Genomic DNA, 21,331 nt, shown 5'->3' with positions numbered 1-21,331 from the left:
AACAGTAATTAAGAAAGATTTTTCTCCACTGAGATTCTGGAGACCTACTGCCACTCTCAGTAAAAATTGAAGGTCTGGCAGATTCCTGTGTCCTTTTCTACCAGTCTATTCAAAGCAATACTTATCCTGCTTTCCAGTGAAAGGTTACACTTATTCTAGCAGCTGTATGGTGAAATCTAGCAAAATAACACTCAAAATCAGTTTCCAGAAGTTCACAAAAGAAGGACACCTCTAAGTTCAAAGAACAAGATCAGGTTGGGTACCTAACAATGCATTCTGCCTGCTACGGATTATGTGCATATGTTGAGTGTTTAAATACGAATAGAATTGTGTTTTATAGAAGCTGCCATATTTTAATTAATACAAGTACAACAACCAGGGTCACAAAAATTAATCATGCAAGGTTGATATAAATTTTTGTATTAAATCCAAAGTGCAACAGTGCAGAGGTGTAATATATCTCAAACAAGATTTAAAGTGCATATATATACAAGAAGAGGTAGTCTATCGGGTAGACGATAAATATATTTCTATATACAATGAATATTCTGGTGGTGGGAGAGTGTAGACAGATGGAAGGATGCACACAGGAAATGTCCATATGTCCAAGAGTGGAAAAAGGACGTGTCCAGAGACACCTAGCCGACGGGCTACAGCTTGCTATTTCCAGTTCCCGTTTCGGTCTTTCTTCATCCTGGGCTAGACTCTATGGATGTCCACTGGCATCTCCCCTCACTCCACACACCATTGCAGTTCCAAGTACACCGATATAAAGGTGATGCCTCCTGGGCTTTTCTGAAGCACCTCTTGCACCAAGAAGGCAGGGGGAAAGCTAGGACTGGCTCTTTGCTTTGAGGAAGAACAAAACATGTGACAGAAAACATATCAGTAGGTACCTATTGCTGATCTACAGGAAAGAAATCCAGAGATTCGGAGTGAGGCATCATCGATAGGCTGATAGTTTCAAGTGAGTAGCCATGTTGGTCTGTAGCAGAACAGCAGATTCCAGTCCAGTAGCATCTTAAAGACCAGCACAATTTCCAGGTAGAAGCTTTCAAGAGTTGAGCTCCCTTTGTCACATCTGATGAAGGGAGCTTTGACTCTCAAAAGCTTATACCCTGGAAATCTTACTGGTCTTTAAGGTGCTACTGGACTCGAATCTTGATCACCAATATGCTGACGATATCCAGTTCTACTTCTATTTCTTATTTGGTTTCAGAAGCAGCAGCTTGGAATTCAAGCGTAAGTATGACACTTGGGAGTCCTAACAGTGCAAATAGTGCTTCCGTGGAACTATTTCATGCTGGGGAAGTGGAAGGGGGCTTGACCCCTTTCTCCTTTGTGCCATGGTCCCAAGGAGAATTGGGCACACGCAAACCCCGTAAGGGCCATTAGCTATGGAAGCCAAATAGAACCTCCATGTTCAGAGGCAGTATACTCTTGAATGCCAGTTTTGGAGGGCAACTGTGGAGTGGCTGTTGCCTTTATTCTCTGCTGGTGGGATTCCCAGAAGCAACTGGCTTGGCAGCATGGGAAACATGACATTGTACTAGAGAGACCTGGGGTATGCTTCAGCCTGCCTCTTATTTTATTGTCCTTTCCATATCCGGTCAAGCATCTTCATGTAGCTGTACTTTTTTGTTTTGGGTGAGTAGAAATATTTTTTTAAGTTTTTTTTCTTTCAATTTAGTACTTTTTGAGACTGACATCTCACTTTATTCAATGAGGTTCATTTCCAAGTAATTTGTGTCTCTCCAATATTTAATTGCCAGTATGTTTGAGTGATCTAGCTGGGCTCTTGGCTAGAGAGATTTTCTGATTCTGCTTGTTCCTAGTTGGTTGTGTGTGGGGTGGGGGTGGGGGTGGGGGGGCAGATCGTTGGGTGGGGTTGCACCATATCCTATTGCAATTACTATTGCTCTCAGTAACAGAAAACCAAATCATTTGTTTTATGATATTTGTTTTAGAAGAAGGGAGTTGCTACACTGAGAAGGCAATGGCAAACCACTTTTGTTCATCTCTTGCTTTCAACACCCTATGGTTGGGGTTGCCATTAGTTGGCTGTGACTCGACAGCACATTCTTCTTCATTGGGGGGGGCATGGTGCCTCTCAGTGGCCCTGCTTGTGTCTTAACCAATAATGGAGAGAAAAACTCTGCAACTATGGGTAAACCAAAGAATAGATTTATTAATAGATAGATGTGGAATACAATACAAAAAGGTACACATTGAAATAAAATACAAAGTTTTAGCTTACGCTTGCACTTGAAAACATGTGGCACGGCTAACTCTTTGGGATCCTGGTTTTTCTTTAATATAAAAGGAACACGGGAGTCTCCATTTCCCTGCTGAAAAAACACCAGCCTTCCTGTGTTATGTACCATTAAGTCCCTTCTAACTTATGGCAACCCTATGAATGAATGCCCTCCAAAACATCCTGTCAGGCGGCCTTGCTCAGCTCTTACAAAATGAAGACCATGGCTGCCTTGAGTCAATCTATCCAAACCGACCAGTCTTCTTTTCCTACTTTGCCACCAACTTTTCCTAGCTCTAATTTTCATCCTTCTGGGACTGCTTATGTCACTCTTTTTGTTCCCTTGTCACCTTTCCTGGAAGATTGTCATCATGCCACCTCTCAAGCTGTTCAACAAAGCTTCTCTTAGAGCTAAACATCCAAGGTTACCAGGCCATAACCCAGAGATTCCCCTTAGCACCTTCAAATTCAGAGTTGAACTGGGAGAGGAGACAGCAGTTGCATCTCTTCCCTGCTTTCCTAATGTCTGTGACAAGGTATCACCTCCAGATATACCACACAACAGGAAAGAATCAAAGGAGGGGAGAAAGCAAGAGGAAGAAACAGACTCCTGAATGATTCAGCTACCATTTTAAAGGTTACAGGGAGAATCTCATGGCTGCAACCAAAAGGATCTTGGCCTACACCAGCAGCGTGTTGGTCAGAGAAAGACATTGTCCACATACTCTTTTCTTTGCAGGCTAACTGAACACTTGAACGGGAAGGGGTTTGTATACCTCCAATCTGTTCTTTAGCTTACATGTTGAATAAGCATTATCAGGTCATTGTTTTTGAAGTTTTGGCACAACTGTCTCTGTTGCAGATCCCTGTCTGAACAAAAAAGTAGGCCTATAATGTGCAAAACAAGTACTTCCTGAGCAATTATCACTGTTACATCCTCAGAAAGAGATAATTTTAAATAGTTGGAGAGATGCCCAGATAAACCTCATCTAAAAAGAACATTATTTGTTACATTTATTTCTGTGGGCAATTTCTATTAAAATCAGAGCAGTGCTCTTCTCATACCATCAGAAATGATGAACTTGGGAGATTTTGGTATGGTCATGAGGGTTTCTTATAATTGTGTGTATATAAGATGGCCTCGCCCCAGGCACCCTTGAATTGCTCAAACTTGGGTTGCTAGAGACCAGGGCTTTTTTTCTGGGGAAAGAGGTGGTGGAACTCAGTGGGTTGCCCTCAGAGAAAATGGTCACATGGGTGGTGGGGTCCTGCCCCCTGATCTCCAGACAGAGAGTTGAGATTGCCCTCTGCGCAGCTGAGCGGCGTGGAGGGCAATCTCAACTCCCCTCTGTCTGGAGATCAGGGGACGGGGCCACCACCCATGTGACCATTTTCAAGAGGTTCCGGAACTCCGTTCCCCCGCGTTCCCTGAAAAAAAGCCCTGCTTGAGACGATCTTTCTGAAAGTGCTTTGTGAGATTCTTAAAACTGCGTTTTATGGGGTTGCAGCAGGCAGCGGCGGCGGCAGTTGAGCTCGTGGGCGGTTTCCACAACATCTGATTCACCATGGCTGATGACCTAGACTTCGAGACCGGCGATGCCAATGCCTCCGCCACCTTCCCCGTGCAGTGCTCTGCTCTCTGCAGAAATGGCTTTGTGGTGCTCAAAGGACGTCCCTGCAAGATTGTGGAGATGTCTACCTCCAAGACTGGCAAGCATGGGCATGCCAAAGTGCATCTGGTTGGCATAGACATCTTCACCGGGAAGAAATAAGAAGATATCTGCCCTTCAACCCCAACATGGATGTGCCCAATATTAAGAGAAATGACTTCCAGTTTATTGGGATCCAGGATGGGTACCTCTCCCTGCTTCAGGACAGCGGGGAAGTGCGGGAGGACCTGCGCCTTCCTGAGGGTGACCTTGGCAAGGAGATTGAACAGAAATATGACTGTGGCGAAGAAATTCTGATCACCGTGCTGTCTGCAATGACTGAGGAAGCTGCTGTTGCTATTAAGGCCATGGCTAAATAAAGGAACCGCAGGGCGGCAGCTCCACCTTGTTATGGACCAGAGAGGATCGCAACCTGCAGACTGGCCCGATTTGGCCCCAAACCACCCAAATCTTTTTTTCTCTCTCCCCATCCTTTAAAAAAAAGCAAAATCTCCCCCACCCCCTTTTGAATTAAACAAGAGAAAACAAAAAAAAACCCCTGCGTTTTATCTTTTTGATTTTAGGTAAGATAGGATAAGGAATGTACGCGTATCTGTTTCTGATATCTTTGCCATATGGAAGGAAGGACACAGACGACAACTTTACTGATTACCGCCACTAGAGCACTGGCAAGTAATAGGGCAACAGATCCACTGCACTGAAAGGCCCCTTGCCATTTGATGGCACATTTCCCCAGCACACCTGCTGAGCACCACAGTGGCAGGGGGTGTATTCCAGTGGTCCCGCCCCGCAGGGTGATTGATGCCTTCAACAGCCAGTCCAGATGCGTGCCCTTCAGCTCCCCCCAAATTCCTTAAGGATGGGGCAAGGGGAACCACCCCATCAGCCCAACTCACTATTTCTTCATGATGCTTGTATATTTGATCATTTCAAAATTTATTAGAATGGTTTTAAATAAAAATCTTAAAATAACAACACTGAGTGATTGTTGGCTAGGACACATGGTTTTCATCTGACACCTGGAATTAAAAAAAAAATCCTGATTTCTCTTCAGAGGGTTGTTAGCCTGTAAGAGAGAACAGCCATTTCAATCCAGCCCTGCGGTTTAATGGTTAAAGCACTGCTTGGAAATAGAAAGACTTAGTTACCATGTGACTATTTTAAAAGGAATGCTCCCCCATGGGTGGGCTAAAACATCACAACACCTCAGCACTGAAAGTGAGGGATTAATATTTTAGCCACATCTTCAGCAGCATATGATTCTTGATGTAGGAAAATAGGACTGGAATTACTCCAGCATGTAACCAAGAGGATATGAAATGAATAAAAATTCCTGAACAATCTTCATGGGAATATGTAACACACATCACCATTGTTCACAGAGGTGCAACCCCCATTTTAGTTGACTAATCTACTAACATTAATCCTATTGCTTGTTTCTGGAAAATTAAATTCTACCAGTCTGAATAGGGCTTAATCGGCAGTAAAAGTGTTAAGATTGTAACCCTGTTAACAACATAGGGTATCAAAACTGGCCTGCCTATTCTGAATGCATCTCCTGCTACACATCCCCCAGACAATTGCTTTCCACAGTGTTCTTTGAGAGGTGGATTTTCAAAATGTGTTTAGATTAGTTATGTTCCTACATCCCAACTACCCACAGAAGAGACATCATAATTATAACTGCTCTATTACCCACTCTCTTCCACAAACTAAAGACAATAAAAATGTAATAATATTATTTGATTTATATACCGCCCTTCAGGACAACTTAAGACCTTCTCAGAGTGGTTTACAAAGTATGTTATTATCCCCACAACAAAACACCCTGTGAGGTGGGTGGGGCTGAGAGAGCTCCTAGAAACTGACTCGCCCAAGGTCACCCCGCTGGCTTTAAGTGGAGGAGTGGGGAATCAAACCCGGATCTCCAGATTAGAGTCCCGCACTCTTAACCACTATACCATACTGGTATCTATTATATTGTTATCTCTTTCTTCCTCAAAGGAGCTCAGAGATATTTGCATGGTTTTGCTCTCCCCATTTTTATCCTCACAACAACCGAGTGAAGCAGTGAGCCGAGTCTCTGGTTGGCCCAACATCAGTGACTGAGCTTCCACAGTAGCCTGTGGACTCCATGGTTCTAATCTAACACTAACTGTTAAAGAACACTGGTTCTCAAACTAGTGATATGTCTTATTTTTGTGATGGACAAGCAGAAGTTCTTAGTATTGGATAATTGACATGCAATATTTTAGTATTTGACTGTATGTGTTAGCCAACATGCAACAGTATTAAGACTTGACAGATGGCATGCAATAGCATTTAGGCCTATTTGAAAGCTGACACGCAAAGGTATTATTATTTAATGATTGACATGCAATAGCAGTTAGTATTTGACATGCTGGATAGCTGAAATGGAATGGTATACAGGATTTGATAATCATCATGCATAACTTATTTTGTATCTACAGTAGCTGACATGCAATGGTATGTGGTATGTCAGTATTTTTTTGGTGACACAGAAATTTTGAGACCAAATAACCCCCTCCCAGCCTAGCAGTTCTAAAGTACTCAAAATGTCCTCTATGTTGAAGTCAGATTTTAAATTAAGAATCCATATGCTGGGATTTGTAACCCACTTTAAAATCTGGTGAAAATTCTTTTGGGCTTCAGCGCCATTTATTCCGATCACCAGTAATCCAGTCTTGCTGCAACATTGCCACACCTTGGAACATGAAGTAACACAAGTCAAGAATTTTGACGAATGACTGCTTGGAGGTGATCAAGGCATCGTTAAGGATTTCCCTTCCGCGTGGAAATCTTCATTACGAACAAGGCTTCCTTGGGAGTTGAGCCACTTCCCAGATGCTAGCCATTCATACAACTTCCTTTCCCGCCCAGTTCCTGCAACGTCACATAGGGCTTTATTTCGTAGTAAGATGTTTTCCATACACTGAGCCAGAGGATAGGCTGGGTTGAGAGAGACAGACAGAGATACAGGAACAATTACTTACTCAGATCTTTGTAAGTGGGGAGGGGGGGAAAGCCTCATCACACCCACCTAGCTAGCTATCACATTTTAAATTCCACCCGACATATATGGTTCTGACGTCTTCCATCTTGGCCTCACAACAATCCTGTGAGGTAGACAAGACAGAAGCGTCACTCGCCTAAGATCAGCAAGTCAGCTTCAAGGCTGAAAGGGGATTTGAACCTGGTCCTATTCATAACAGACCCCTCATCCTACATGCTCCCATTAGAGTTGGCAAATGACCGGGGGGGGGGGGGGGAGGGCAGCCAGGCCTGCTCCTATGCTGGTACCAGCAATCTGACTGGCATCATTCAGCAAGTGAAGCTCTTTTCATGGGAGAGAAACATGACCACTTTGGTAAGCGGGCATGGCTCATGGTAGAGCACCTGTTTGGCATGCAAAAGATCCTGGTTGAAACCTGGCAACTCCAGTTAAAAGATCTGGTAGGAGGCGAGGGGAAAGACCTCTGCTTGAGACACGGGAGAGCTTCTGCCCTTCTGAGGAGACAGTACTGACCCTGACAAACCAGTGGTGTTCTTCAGTATAAGGCAGCCTCATGTGTCCACCACCTGCTACTGTCTGGAAGGTGCAGTTAAAAGCGACAAGGGCAAAGGGGGTGGTAGAGAAGTTGGCAACCCTAGAGAGAACGAACTGCAGCATCTTTATTTCTTACTCCCTCCAGAAGCGGGCAGTGGGAAGATGGATGAAAAAAGAAAGGCAGAGGCTCAGTTCCCGCTTCCTTTGACCAGGCGCACAATGCGAGGGAGAATCACAAGCCTGCACAGGGTACATGGGTGCTTCCCATCAGGGCATCCTGAAGAGATAGCACAAACCAATATTGGGCTAGCCTCTTAGGTAGTGAGGCAGGCACCAAATACTCTACTGAGACCCCAGGGGTTCAGCGTACCCTTTGCAGGGCTGGCAGTCGAGCCACGGCCCCTTTTGAGACACACAGAAGAACGATCGTCAGCACATCGGCAGGCACTGAGCAGGAAACCTGCGAGAGCTCGCCCCTCAAGAGACAAGTCATTCAACCTGAGGAGTCAGAAGCTTTACAGGATCAAACGAAACCCTGCTAGACCTTGACCACTGCTGAGTTAGTAAACTGCATTCCCACCTTCTGGTCAACTGCAGTGTTGGTACTCATGAGAAGTTACTTTGTCTGGTTAAGCGGCCATGGTAGTGTGGAGGGGCAGCTAAACTTAAGCACCTCTGGCTTGAGATCCCTGGTGTCTTCTATCATCTCTCTGTGCACTCCATCAAGTTGCATGCCTCCCATTTCCCCCAGTCACTCTAACTCTGTCCTTGCTTTGGAGCTCTCTCTAGATGATTCTGCACATGTTGGATAATGCACTTCCAATCCTCTTTAGAGATCATTTGGTACAGATTTTTTTGTGTGCGGAACAAAAAATCCACCTCAAACAATTGATAATGTGCATTGAAGTGCATTATCCAACGTGTGCGGAATCAGCCTCTGTCTCCTGAAGGTCTGTAGTGTGTCAGTTATCTTAGTAACACTCAGGGCTTGCTTAATTTGTATCAGACACTCAAGAACCAAACAACCGATTGTCCAGCAATTCTAAAAGGCAGTTATGGTGCATCTTACCCAGAACCAAGTATAAAGAATTCATCTCACCCTTCAAGTTTTTATAGACATCTTTTGGTCACTGCAGGCCCCCCATTTTATCCTATCATGGTGCGTCATACCGCAATGGATAGCCACTGATATGGCTCCTGTTTTTATTCCTAGGAATACAGTACTATCTATGAAATAAAAAAAGAGAACTCCTCACTTATATGTTGTCTTTGATGTTGAATTAAGCTTCTATTTGCGCTGAACCTTTTCCCACACTCCAAGCAGGCGTAAGGTTTCTCTCCCGTGTGGACTCGCTGGTGGGTTACCAAGTGTGTCCGGTTAGCAAAGCATCTCCCACACTCTGTGCATTTATAGGGTTTCTCTCCAGTGTGGACTCGCTGGTGCTTCACAAAGGCTGAACGATCAGCAAACCCTTTCCCACACTCCAAGCAACGGTGAGGTTTCTCTCCGGTGTGTCGTCTGTGATGCCTCGCAAGGTGTGAAGGGGAAGCAAAACATTTCTCACAATCCAAACACCGATACGGTTTCTCTCCTGTGTGGATTCTCTGGTGCCTCACAAAGGTCGAGCGCTCAGAAAAGCATTTGCCACACTCCAAGCACTTGCAAGGTTTCTCTCCCGTATGAACCCTCTGGTGGCTTACAACATGTGACTGGCGGGCAAAACATTTCCCACACACTAAACATTTATAGGGTTTTTCCCCAGTATGGACTCTTCGGTGGCTTCCAAGGTGCTCTTGGCGAGCAAAAGATTTCCCACATTCCAAGCATTTATAAGGCCTCTCGCCAGTGTGGACTCTTTGGTGTTTTGCAAAGACCGAACGGTCTGCAAAACACTTCCCACACTCGGTGCATTTATATGGTTTCTCTCCCGTATGGACTCGCTGGTGCTTTACAAGGTGAGACTGCTGAACAAAGCTCTTCCCACACTCAGTGCATTTATGAGATCTATCTGCTGCGTGGATTCTTTTGTGACTCACAAGGGCTGAAGGGTCAGCAAAACATTTGCCACAGTCCACACATTTATACGGCTTCTCTCCCGTGTGGTATCTCTGGTGGATCACCAGCTGAGACTGGCACGCAAAACACTTCCCACATTCTGGGCATTTATACGGTGTCTCTCCTGCATAGATTCCCTGGTGTCTTGCAAGGTGTGCTTTGCGAGCAAAGTATTTATCGCACACCAGGCATTTGTAGGGTTTCTCTCCAGTGTGGACAATCTGGTGACTCACAAGGTGAGACTGACAACCAAAACACTTGCCACATTCCAAGCATTTATAAGGCTTTTCTCCTGTGTGGATTCTCAAGTGTCTATTAAGGTTCGGTTTCTGAGTAAAGCGTTTTCCGCACACAGTGCACAAGTGCTTCTTCCTAAGGTTATCTGAAAGGATAAAGAGCAAACAGAACTCACTTGAGAAGGAATTTAGGCAAGTATGCTGACAGCAGATGTGGAAAACAAAACTATACAACCTCAAAAAACTGAGAAAAATGATCTCTGGCATGTCCATTTTCTAAATATTGGAAGCAATAGCATGACCATTTTGCCACAACCCTGCATTCCAAAGATTTTTCTGAGTATGTAGGCAACTTTGAAGTATCCACATGAGAAAATAAAACCATGAACATTAACTGAACAAAATCTGTCAACCCTGTATGTCTACTCTGTTACATTTTTATTCTGTCTTTCCTCCCCTGGCTCAGTCAACCCAGAGATGTGCCTAATCTCTCAGTAGCCCCTTTTATTCCAAGATGAGCCTGAACAAAATACTCAACTTGGCAATGCTTGTAAATGTTAGGATTTCAAGTCATGGGAATATACAGAAAAATCTGTGACAAATGGTCCACATTTCTGTTCCCTGTTCTTCTGATAAAGTGTACAAAAAAGCATTTCTGAGGAGGAGGGTAAAATTCCAGACAGGCTTTCCCCCTCATCATCCATTTGAGGCCTCACCTGAGGTGACATCAAAAATTCTCCTTCCATTCAAGCCCTGAGAATCCGGCACCCACGGCTCCTTCCCTTGTTCCAGATGGGAAATGAGATCAGGTTTCAGGACAGGAACTCCTGCTTGGGAAAAGAAGGAAGAGGAGTCATAAGGATGAGTCTGGTTTCATGATTTTTTAAAGCGTTCCTCATTTAAATGTCTACCTACCAGCACTACAAAAGTTTACGAACAAAATGTCCAACTAATAGATGCTTAAAACAAGCCATACACAATAAGAATTAAAACCCCACCCTGTTAGTAACAAAAGCCAGACAACGATCAATGTACACATCTCTTTGCACACTGACTTAGTATACCTTTATTTATTTACAACAGGATTTGAGTTTGGTGGCACCTTAGAGACCAACAAGATTTTCAGAGTGGAAGCTTTCAAGAGTTTGAGTTCCCTTCTTCAGATATTTATACCTTGCTTTCTTCCCAATAGGGACCCAAAGCAGCTTACCTCATCTTCCCACCCTTCATTTTATCCACACAACAACAACCTTGTGAGGCAGGTTACAACAACGAGTTTCTATACAGAGGAAGGATTTGAACCCAAGTCTCCCAGATTGTAATCTGATACCATAACCACTACACCAAGCCATCTCATTTCCAAACAATGCATAGCACTGAGTACTGAAAAGGCGGTTGGGGGCAAGGATTTAAATAAAAAGGCGGCTACATACAGGTGTTATGGAAATGGATTTATGTTTATTTTATTACATTTATATCCTGCCTTTATCCCACCATGGAACTCGAGGTGGTCTACCTAAGTGGTAGGGGGAGGATGTCTTCTATTTAGGAAGAAAGGCTTCCACGTCACTTGTTTTGCAACCATTTGGGGATGCTAGCCACAGAGGACAGGAAAGGAAAATGTAAACAGGAAGTTGTTTATAGACATATCTGAGGTGGCAGTATCCATATTACATGGCTTAGTTTGACAGTGCGGCATTTCAAACAATCCCACAGGGGCTGTTCCTACTTGAAGGCCGTGAAGGAGCCATTCAAAGCCATTCAATGGCACTGGTGGGCAGTGAGCTGCTGCATCGTTAAATTTCTTGCAACTTCATTAGAGGGGTTTGGCTCTAGTAGTCACCAGGCCTTGTCTGGGCCCGTAAGTGCAAAGTTAGGTGTTGGACATTGTTGGGAGTTCTCCTGCTGTCTAAGAATCTCTCACAAATGCTGGTCACGCGCAACTGATCAGCAGGGATGTGAATGACAAGGTCTGACTCTGTTCCTGAAACTCACAGGGTTTAAATCTCCACTTAGCTATGAAGCCCACTGGTTGAACAGGGCTTTCACGATCTGTCAAGCCCAACCAACCCTGCAGGGTTGTTGAGAGGTTAAGATAGAAGACAGAACCACGCAGACAATCTTTTTCAGAGGAAGGGTGGGATAGAAGTGAGACAGACTGGATGCCTTAGGGGAAGCCCAAATGCTCAGCCCAACCTACTGAGAGAGATTTTTGTCAGAATAAAACGGAAAAGGAGCTCTTGTAACTCACACTGTACTTTTCAGAGAAGGCAGAAATCTATTAGAAAAAAGAAATGCAACAGAAACACCTTCCCCACTGAATCTTGAAAGGACTGGAGAGGGACACTGTGAATGATGGATATTTTCAAGCCTTCCAGCTTCTACGTAAAATAAATTCCTTACCCAACGTGGTTACATTTTCATAATTTTCCAGCATGACTTCCCTGTACAAGGTTCTCTGATCAATGTCCAGCAAAGCCCACTGCTCCTTGGTAAAATACACAGCCACATCTTCAAAGGTCACTGCCCCCTGCAAGAATAAAGAGACCCCATTCAATCTCCAGTGATCCAAATTTATAAATGACTCAAACACTGTTAGGATCAACCATACACAGGGCTACCAAAGCTGGCTATTTCCTGGAGGTTTGGGGGCAGTACCTGGGGAAGGAGCTCAGCAGGGATGTGATTTCACCCTAGGACTTCAATTACTCCTGGATTCTATGGTTTACCTGGGGAGGGCAGAGTTTCAGGAAAGGAGGAAGCTCATTGGGAATTTGATGCCATAGAATTTGCCTTCAAAAGCTTCCATTTCTTCCAGGGGAACTAATCTCTCTATAATTTGGAGATCAGTTTAACTTCCAGAGAGCTCTTAAGCCCCACCTAACTATACTTCCCCACAGAGGTTTATTAGCCTCGCCCAGAAAATTTTTGCTGCAGTGGTCCAGGCAGATATTTCAGCAACGTGGATCAGATGCAATGCTGGAAATATAAAAAGGTCACAATGCTGTGAGAACATCTCTTGCACAAACCCCATTAATACAGTTAAATTTTGCAAAAGGGTTTTCCACAGAACTTCTTGCTGGGTTACATTTGAGGCAATCTATTGGTTTGATGTTCCCTAGTGTTTATGTTAGTTTCCAGTTTAGATTTTATTTTCAGAAATTTGAATTACAGAGTTGGAAGGGGCCTTACAGACCATCTAGTCCAACCCCGGGCCCAATGCAGGAACAGCCTAAAGCACCCTCAATAAGTATTTGCCCAGCTGTTCCTTGAAGATTGACAATGAGGGGGAACCCACCACATCTCTAGGCAGCCAATTCCACTGCTGGATTACTCTTAATGTGAAGAAGTTTTTCTTAATATTCAGCCAGTACCTTCCGTTCTATAACTTAAAACTAGAGATGGGCACAGACCAAAATATGAACCAAAGTTCGTCACAAACCAGGCCGGTTCGTCGTTCGTGAACCAGCAGTTCATCAGAGCCCATTTCTGACAAACTGCCATGAACTTTAGGGCAGTCTGTTTGGTTCATTTTTTTGGTTCATCACTGCAGGCAGCCTGGTGCCAGTCAGTTTCCTATGCAATGGGGGTTGGGCTTTCTGCAGACCTTCTGCTGACCTGGAAGTGGTGATTTGCTGGCCTGGAAGTGATGTTTTCACGAACCAAATAAACCCGGTTCATGAACCAGGGCAGGTTCGTGAAAGTTCGTGGTTTGTGACGACCACGGACCGCATGGTTCGTTTTTCTTCTGGTTCGTGCCCATCTCTACTTAAAACCCATTATTGTGAGTCCTATTCACGGGGTGGGGGGTGGGGATGGATTCCCAGAGCAATTAAAAATGGAAAGACAAACCCACAAAATATTCTGGAGCAAATTAGAAAGTTAAAGACAATTTGGGATTTAACCTAATTAAAAAAATAATATTTTTTGTAAGTAGGGAGAATAAACACAATTAAGATTAAATATGTTAACAGAACTAAACTTTATTCCAAAACTTTCTCACTACAATTCCAAGTAAGATGCTAAAGAGACTAGCAATATGTATTGTTAAAATTTATCAGGAATAATAGACACACATCAAGAGGAAAATGATACACGATACATAGGAAAAGGGAGCAGAAGGTCTGAATCTGCAATTATATTATTGTGCATTCAAACCTAATTAAGAGCCTAGTCTGCATTTCCTTGACAACCGTATAGCAACATTCCACAACATTCATTTGAATGAGATCGTAAAAAAACAGAAGTGTTATTTTTGAAAAACAGCTTCATTGTGGAATCTGCACTGCAAGCAGAACGACTATTGCATTAAAAAGAGATCTCCATTAGCATCAGCAACTCAAAAGGGAACATTTAATCCTGATTACCCACTTGAAATATCAGTTTGGGAGCATTAAATTGGTAGATCTGGTCTAGTCTTATACAGAGATCAGAAAATCACCATAGCAAGACAGAATCTCACCATTCCAATATTTTCAGATCAGAAATACCTGAAATATAAGGAAAAGGATTAATTTTTTTGGAAAGCTTACAGAGACATTGTTAAGTCCACAAAGGGAAAGCACATTGAACAGGAAAGCGCCTAATAGCTGTATATTAAAAATGGCGAGGGAACAAGCAAAATTTGGAATTTTACAAGGGCTCATAGTTTGGGCCGGATCTTACCAAGCACAAGCAAAACAAAGTTGCACAAAAGGATCTGCCATTCCTCAGTAGCACCTTGTGCACCACAAAAGGGTCAGGGGTTTTTCCTGAACAAAATGCCAGGAGGTACAGGGGTGGGACTGTAATTAGAAGGGGGGAAATTAACCCTGCCCCCCATCCCGCCCTATTCAGGGATGTCCCTCAAAGGCTTTGCAGGTAAATAAGGGCTAAAAGGAATATTGGAGAAAATCCACTTTTGTAAACTCTTGTTCATGAACAGTATGATCTAACCCATTCTAACTTCTTAAAAACACATTAAAACATTCTTTAAAATATTAACACATCTGTATTCCTAGAAAAACCACAAGATTTATAACACAAGCAAACAAAAACTAGTATGGTCTCTCTTCCTATCGATATGGCAGTGCCATACTAAAGTTCAAGAATTCTAGAATACAGCAGCAGATTCAGTTGATACAATCAATCACTTTTGGCTCCAATGTTACCCAGATTTTGTGTTTCCTACCAAGTCCCTTTCCCAATTATTAAAGGTGTGATTTTCACAATATGAACAGCATTCTGAGCCACTGAAAGAAACTTTCTTCAACAGTGTTGTCTCTACATCGAGCCCTTTCTCCTCTTGCGGCACGTTGGATGCCAAAATTTCCAGCTCACAGTGTGTCTCGAGAGCCACCAGATGGAGGTGGCTGATTACTGTTTCTTCAGGGGGCCACAACACACCAGAGCATTTGGACTCGGGAAACTCTTTGCTCATCTCTGCTTTGTGTCAAACCTCCTAGATATGCTGAAGCCCTTCTCCAAGTACCTTTTGGGAGGAGGGGCAGCAAGGTACCAGATGGCCACAGCACAGAGGGATGGCCAACACAACTGCTTCTTCTCCCAGTAGCACAGGGGGCAGGGGGGGGGGGGTTAGCCGAAGGGATGGAAAAGTCTGCAACGTTCTCCCACATGCAGGCTTCAAGCGCTGCCTTTGCCACCTCTATCGGTTCTGCTTGCATGAGGAAATGGGACCACCATGACTCAGCAAGCCATACATTGTTCACATCAGAAACACACCAGCAGGAGCTCTCAGCAATTCAAGATGGTGCTACTTCCATAGTGGAAGACAGGGGGTCAAGTGGTCACGTAGGCTTCAGAGTACCACTGTCCCCTTTTCTTCACATGTGGGCAGCAACAATCTGACCAAGAAAACGATCCTCAAATTCCTAGTGTGCAGAAAACCGCAGACCGCCCAGGTAGCTTCTGAACATGTTCTTACTGAGGATCCAAGAAGATGGTGGCCCATCGTTCCTCACTGTTTCCAAAAACTTGCTGGTACAGAAATTTGACCGAAACTGGCTGGAAAAGCAGCACTCTCACTGTGGCTTTCAAGTATCTTCTCCATAGAGCACAGCATAGGCCACACCTTACATAGCACTGTCCGTGCTGAAACGCAGCAATGGTTCCACACAGGACTGCAGTATATTCACCAAAGTCCATCAACAAGGCCCACTGTGTCGGGCTGAGGCAACGTTCACACAAGTTTGCCGTGATCTCCCTCACAGCCTGCTGCTGCTTGTACAGGTGCTCCAGTTTGTGGAATGTCTCGTCCCAGAATATACCCATGTCCTTTACAATGCATTTTAAGGGCACCTTATGATGACACGGAGCGTTTTTCAGTTCCTCTCAGGCATAGAACTTACAAAGGTTATCACAAACAGTCTGTTGTCACGGATAGCAATCTTGTTCAAGGCACAATAGTCATTACTGACACCTGTGCAGCATTCAGGTTTTACCCCACCTCACTGTCAATTGTCGAGAGGGCTGCCCCATGATGACAAGGCTGAGACAATACACCATGCACAGTTGAAGCTCACCATTGTTAAGACCTTTCACAATGCTCCATGCATTTTCCATGGTGTTACAGTCTACCCTTAGGTCTAAGATTGACAGCCAATCCTCAATTACCTCTGTAAGTTTGAGGGTGGCCTTCTCAGCAGTATGAGCCCACCCAAGGCTATACATGCCCAGCACAGCCTTTTATCTCAGCTGAGTCCTCTTCAAGCTGTCATGTCACCCAATCAGCAGTCTCAGACATGTAATCTTCAGCCTGCCTAGACCAAACTTCTGCAGTCAGATGAACTGCTCCCCCAAAACATTGCTTCAAGCGTTCTCCGATGGCAGTGCCCATGATATCCGCAAGAACTGCAATGCCAGTAGAAGCATAATAGGCCCTACGTGGCACCTTCCATTTGGGAACAAGGCACTTCATTAGCTGCAGGAATCCAGGATCCCTCTACTATGGAAACCAGAATGTCCTCATGGTGAGATCTCTTGCAAGGAAGCAGTTGTGAAGCATCATCAATTCACTGGTGGGCCCCCAGTGCTTGGAAATCTGCTGCAGCTCATCAGATTCCCAGTGCTCGGACACTGGATGTTGCAGTAGCTTCTCAGAGCTGGACGCTCAGTGCTAGGACTCTGTATGCCACTTTAAACCTTCAGCATCGGAAGACTTGGACAGTTCCAGTTCGTACACACACACACTGCTGAACTGCTACAGCAGTCAACTCCATGCTCGCTATCCTTGCCTGTTGATGCCATCCACCTTGAGTTCTTGGATGCACCTCTCTCCTTGAAAAAGGTACACACCTAGATGGTGCGGCAGAGGAGGACTTTGCAGATGTGCAGGGCCACGACCAGCATCTCCCACCACTATGATGCCGCTGCAGGAAACAGAGAGAGGTTTGGTCAGGAATGTCACCTAAGCACTTTTTACGAGCATTTAAAAATATACTTTGGTGGTTAACTCTTTTGTCCCTTCAGTACGTCACTATACGATTACATGAATGACATCATAAATTGACTTACAAAATGACATCATAAATTGATTACTACAATCATGAGAAACTTTGTATTCTCCACCCCCGTCTCTTAGTTACCACCCACCTCACTTCTGCAGTCTGGAGCACAGAAAATCGAGTTCAGAAACAGCTTCTTTAACTGGTGGGTTGGCCAGAATTTCATGGCACAGTCACCACTGACTACTGGAGACATTCAAAAACACCGTCCCTGCAAACGAGTAATTTAAACAATCCAAAAAGTCCTAACAAATCTCTATGAGCAATGCCACAGTTGCCAAGATTTCAAGATAGGCTTTATTGGAAGTGACGGTACTGAACATGAGCTTAAGATTTGGAGAGAAGAGGTCAAACGCTTTTCCAAACTTACAAAAAGCAACTTGCACGGAATAGAAACTCACCAGAAGCAATTGCCTGGTCAGGTGGTTGATCAGCTGCAAATGGGGTGTTTGTCGAAGGTCCTGCAAAGCCTCCTTGTCTGCTGGCACAGTACTCCTAGACCCAACTTGAGAGCGGTGTTGTGCAAGCAAAACCGGGTCTTGGTTACACATATTTTAAGAACTTACCAATGAATGAAAACTGTATTTCTTGATAGCAATTGCCTTGGGTATGGTTTCTTGAGGCACACCAGTTCCCCAGGATACGAACATAAGAGCCATGCTGGATCAGACCAAAGGCCCACCCAGTCCAGTGTTCTGTTCGCACAGTGGCCAACCAGCTGTTTTTAGGAAGCCCAAAAGCAGCATGGTGGCAACAGCTCCTGCCTGTGCTCCCCAGTGACTGATACCATGCTGTACCATGCTGCCTCTGGTACTGGGGCGAATAAATACCCAACTCTAGTAGCAACCGATTGCCCCATCCTCCACGAATCTGTCCACTCCCCCTTTAAAGCCTTCCCGATTGGCAGCCATTGCCGCATCTCGTGGCAATGTGGCTCTGTGATTTTCAAACACGGATATAAACGATACGTGGGTCTCCTTCACACCTGCCGCAAAAGGAGATTATAGAATGCTTAGATCATCCAAATGGACCACTTCAGATTGCAGGCTGGGAGTGTCATTTTTAATGAACTTTTTTTTAAAAAAGCCTCTTTGCAAGCAGAAAGTCAGCACGGGAAACAAAAAGGGTAGAAACCTGTATCCACAATGTGGGTTTTAGAAATTATTCCTTGCAGGGAATTTTAACATACCTCTTGCCTAGAGCAGTGCAGTCCATTCTACCACCCAATTTTGCTGCTTGTATAAGCTCAATGAAAAATAGCCATGAAAACTAACTAGATGTGAAGTAAGAACACAAGTAAAGCAGTATGAATAAAATGAATTGTTTGGTCTGCTTGTCTTATTTAGACACATATTCAATTCACATATCTCATTTATGCAGCACAACACTATATCTCATAGCCTGAGGCAATTACAGCTATTAATTCTTCATTGGTCTTGTTACCGTGATACTCTTTTTGGTTTGGCTTGTATAAGCCCAGCTGTATACAGTAGGTTTTAGTGGACTGTATGGAATAATCATGAGTATAATCATGATTCATGAGTATTTATGGGGCTGGTACAGTTTTGAGCACTGCAGTGTCATAAAACACCGGACTTCTTCCCAATTTACAACTACAGTGTTATAAATGTATATAGAACTTTACAGAGTGGTGTATTTAAAAAAGATAGACAGAAAGGTCCCTGCTCCAAGGACTAAAACATTTTAAACAAAGTGTAAATCAAAGCAGGAGGGATGAAGGAAAATGAGAAGCCCAAGAGATAAATATCAGCAAATGTACAATTTTTATGACGCAGGAAGATGTGGCTGTGATTTGCTTATAAAAATCCTAGCAATCAACAAAGAGCTGTGGCTTGGCTGCCTCTACTGCACCTCTGCGACAGAAATTTTTATGACGCTGCAGGGATTTTTACGACAGTAGCTTGTAAACACACAATTTGCAATCCATGACAATGAGGATAACAAAGCCTACTCTGGTCAAAATAATAATAATAAAAAACTTACATCACAATTTTTTTAAAGTTATGATTCAAAGGAAACCTTGTAATCTTAAGCATAGGAAGCATGCGTGTCTCCAAGCTAACATTTATAGCACTGCAACCATTGGGAACTGTGATTTTTATCATACACAGTGAACAAGTAGCCATAGACACCAGTCCTGATTAGAAGGCAGATTTTTGGCAATAGCATACAAAATCAAGAGTTTGGGATGCTGGTTTCATTACTTAAGAATACACACCCGACACACAAGGAAGTAGTACATGCATCCCTGAAGCACTTTTTCTTTTTACTTTCATAAAAACAATCCTCGGGATCTACGTAGGTCTTTTAAAAATAAATCTTTTTTCTATCTCGCCATTTTAAAAGATCTAGGAAGAAACCCTAAGCAGGTCTAACCAGAAGCAAGGAACATGCTCTCAGGATTGCCACCATAATGAGTTTCCCCACTTCTAACGATGTTCGTTTCTCTCTCTCCCTTTCCCAATATAACGGGGATCTACGTGCAGCCCCTTCCTTTACCCCTACTCTAGATCCCAAAAAAGCAGAGAGGGGAAAAAGCCACCCGGATACTTCTAAATTCTCGGGAAAGTACAGACTTCCTGAACCCCTCCCAGTTTTGCACTTTCCCGGCTTACCAACATTTGCAAACAATGGAATTCAGACACTCCTCCAGGCACCCTCTGGCAGGACCCAGTAACTCCTTAGCGCCACCCTGCGTGCGCAATGCGCATGCGTCTCCCCGAAGCCTTTTTTCTAGATCAGCCAATCACCAGCATTCATTATCCTATTTCACCCAATCAAACGGCGCGATATTCAAGACTCCAGCAGAGAGGGCTTTTCAATAGTGCTGGGAATTGTAGTATTTCCATTCCATCCGCTGGAAAAGCCCGGCGAGTAAGGAAAAGTTTATAAACTCAGTAATGCGGGCTACCTCAAATCATGCACCTCGCGACCAGCAGGTTGTCTCCAGTGTCGCAAGATTGTCTCCATGTTTTGCACGACCCCTGGAATAAGCGACTGAGGCCAGACAGGCTAAACTTTAGGAAAAAAGAACTGAACGCTGAAGCCAGCTTTGGGACAGCATGTTTTCAGTCTCTTCTGTAGTCTACCTCATATGTTAATCACACTCTAGCATGGTGTAAAGAGGTAGCTAAAGGGTTTTAAAAAAATGCACACAAATATCTTGCATGAAATTGCCGAGCTTTTTAGCTTTAAAAGGTCAATTTAAATCAAACCTCTCTAGGAAGGCTGGGGGGAGGGGAGAGTAGAAGAAATACTTGGTGCTAGGGTTGCCAGCTCCAGGCTGGGAAATTCCTGGAGATTCGAAGGTGGAGACTGGGGAGGGGAGGACGCTCAGCTGGGATGTATTGCCATAGCCATCCTTCGAAAGCTGCCATTTTCTCCAAGGGAGCTGATCTCTCTAGTCTGGAGATAAGGAGTAATTCTGGGAGAACTCCACCACCAACCGGAATTTGGCAGCCCTACTAGCTACCACAGCCAGTCAAAATGTACAGGCCTCTTGTACATGAATGTCACTTGACCACACAGAATAGAACTCCACCCTCAGCTTTAAACACTTCTATAACCCTCTCTGTTCACCAACTGAACAAGCCGCTGCCTTACAATTACAGGAGGAGCTTTTAAAATTAGGGCGTTATTTGAGGGAATTGGATATGAGGCATTGACAGGCAGCCTGTCTATAAACATCTGAAAGAAAAGAATTGGCTTATTATGCCAACAGCTTGAAAGATCAGTTTAGCAGAAATATTCAGAATTCAAGCTAAGCAGGGTCGGCCTTGGTTGCATGGGAGACTTCCAATGAAGATCAGGGTTGCAGAGGCAGGCAATGGCAAACCACCTCTGTTAGTCTCTTGCCATGAAAACCCCACCAGGAGTCACCATAAGTCAACTATGACTTGAGGGCACTCTCCACCACCACAGTAAAAGTTTGAAAGCATTGTCCACATTTATGCATGTACAACAAAAACCTCATTGCAGGCAGGTATAGTGGTTAGAAGGGAGTCATTCTGCTTAACACCCTGAC

At 44.1% G+C, this 21,331-nt stretch overlaps 1 protein-coding gene and 1 pseudogene across 4 annotated transcripts; one reads left to right on the top strand and one right to left on the bottom strand.

The window, feature by feature from the left end:
• The first annotated feature begins 3,692 nt into the window (after positions 1-3,692).
• LOC129327440 (eukaryotic translation initiation factor 5A-1-like) lies at positions 3,693-4,535 on the top strand (annotated as a pseudogene).
• LOC129327438 (zinc finger protein OZF-like) lies at positions 4,535-19,942 on the bottom strand. Of its 4 annotated transcripts, XM_054976086.1 has the most exons (7): positions 17,688-18,023; positions 15,708-17,151; positions 14,247-14,274; positions 12,188-12,314; positions 10,501-10,614; positions 8,749-9,930; positions 4,535-6,894 (listed from the first exon to the last, which is right to left on the bottom strand). In XM_054976086.1, exons 3-7 carry the CDS (start codon positions 14,247-14,249, stop codon positions 6,707-6,709), a joined length of 1,614 nt encoding a protein of 537 aa, XP_054832061.1. In that variant the 5' UTR covers positions 14,250-14,274; positions 15,708-17,151; positions 17,688-18,023; the 3' UTR covers positions 4,535-6,706. The 4 variants fall into 4 exon arrangements, with proteins under 4 accessions (XP_054832061.1, XP_054832060.1, XP_054832062.1 ...); XM_054976085.1 differs by lacking the exons at positions 14,247-14,274; positions 15,708-17,151; positions 17,688-18,023 and adding an exon at positions 19,923-19,942; XM_054976087.1 differs by lacking the exons at positions 14,247-14,274; positions 15,708-17,151; positions 17,688-18,023 and adding an exon at positions 19,923-19,942 and having other exon boundaries at positions 10,501-10,611.
• Between the last annotated feature and the right edge of the window lie 1,389 nt (positions 19,943-21,331).

The sequence above is a fragment of the Eublepharis macularius genome, chromosome 4, assembly GCF_028583425.1.
Source record: "Eublepharis macularius isolate TG4126 chromosome 4, MPM_Emac_v1.0, whole genome shotgun sequence".
NCBI classification, from domain to species: Eukaryota; Metazoa; Chordata; class Lepidosauria; order Squamata; family Eublepharidae; genus Eublepharis; species Eublepharis macularius.
This window is presented reverse-complemented; position numbering and strand designations above follow the sequence as displayed.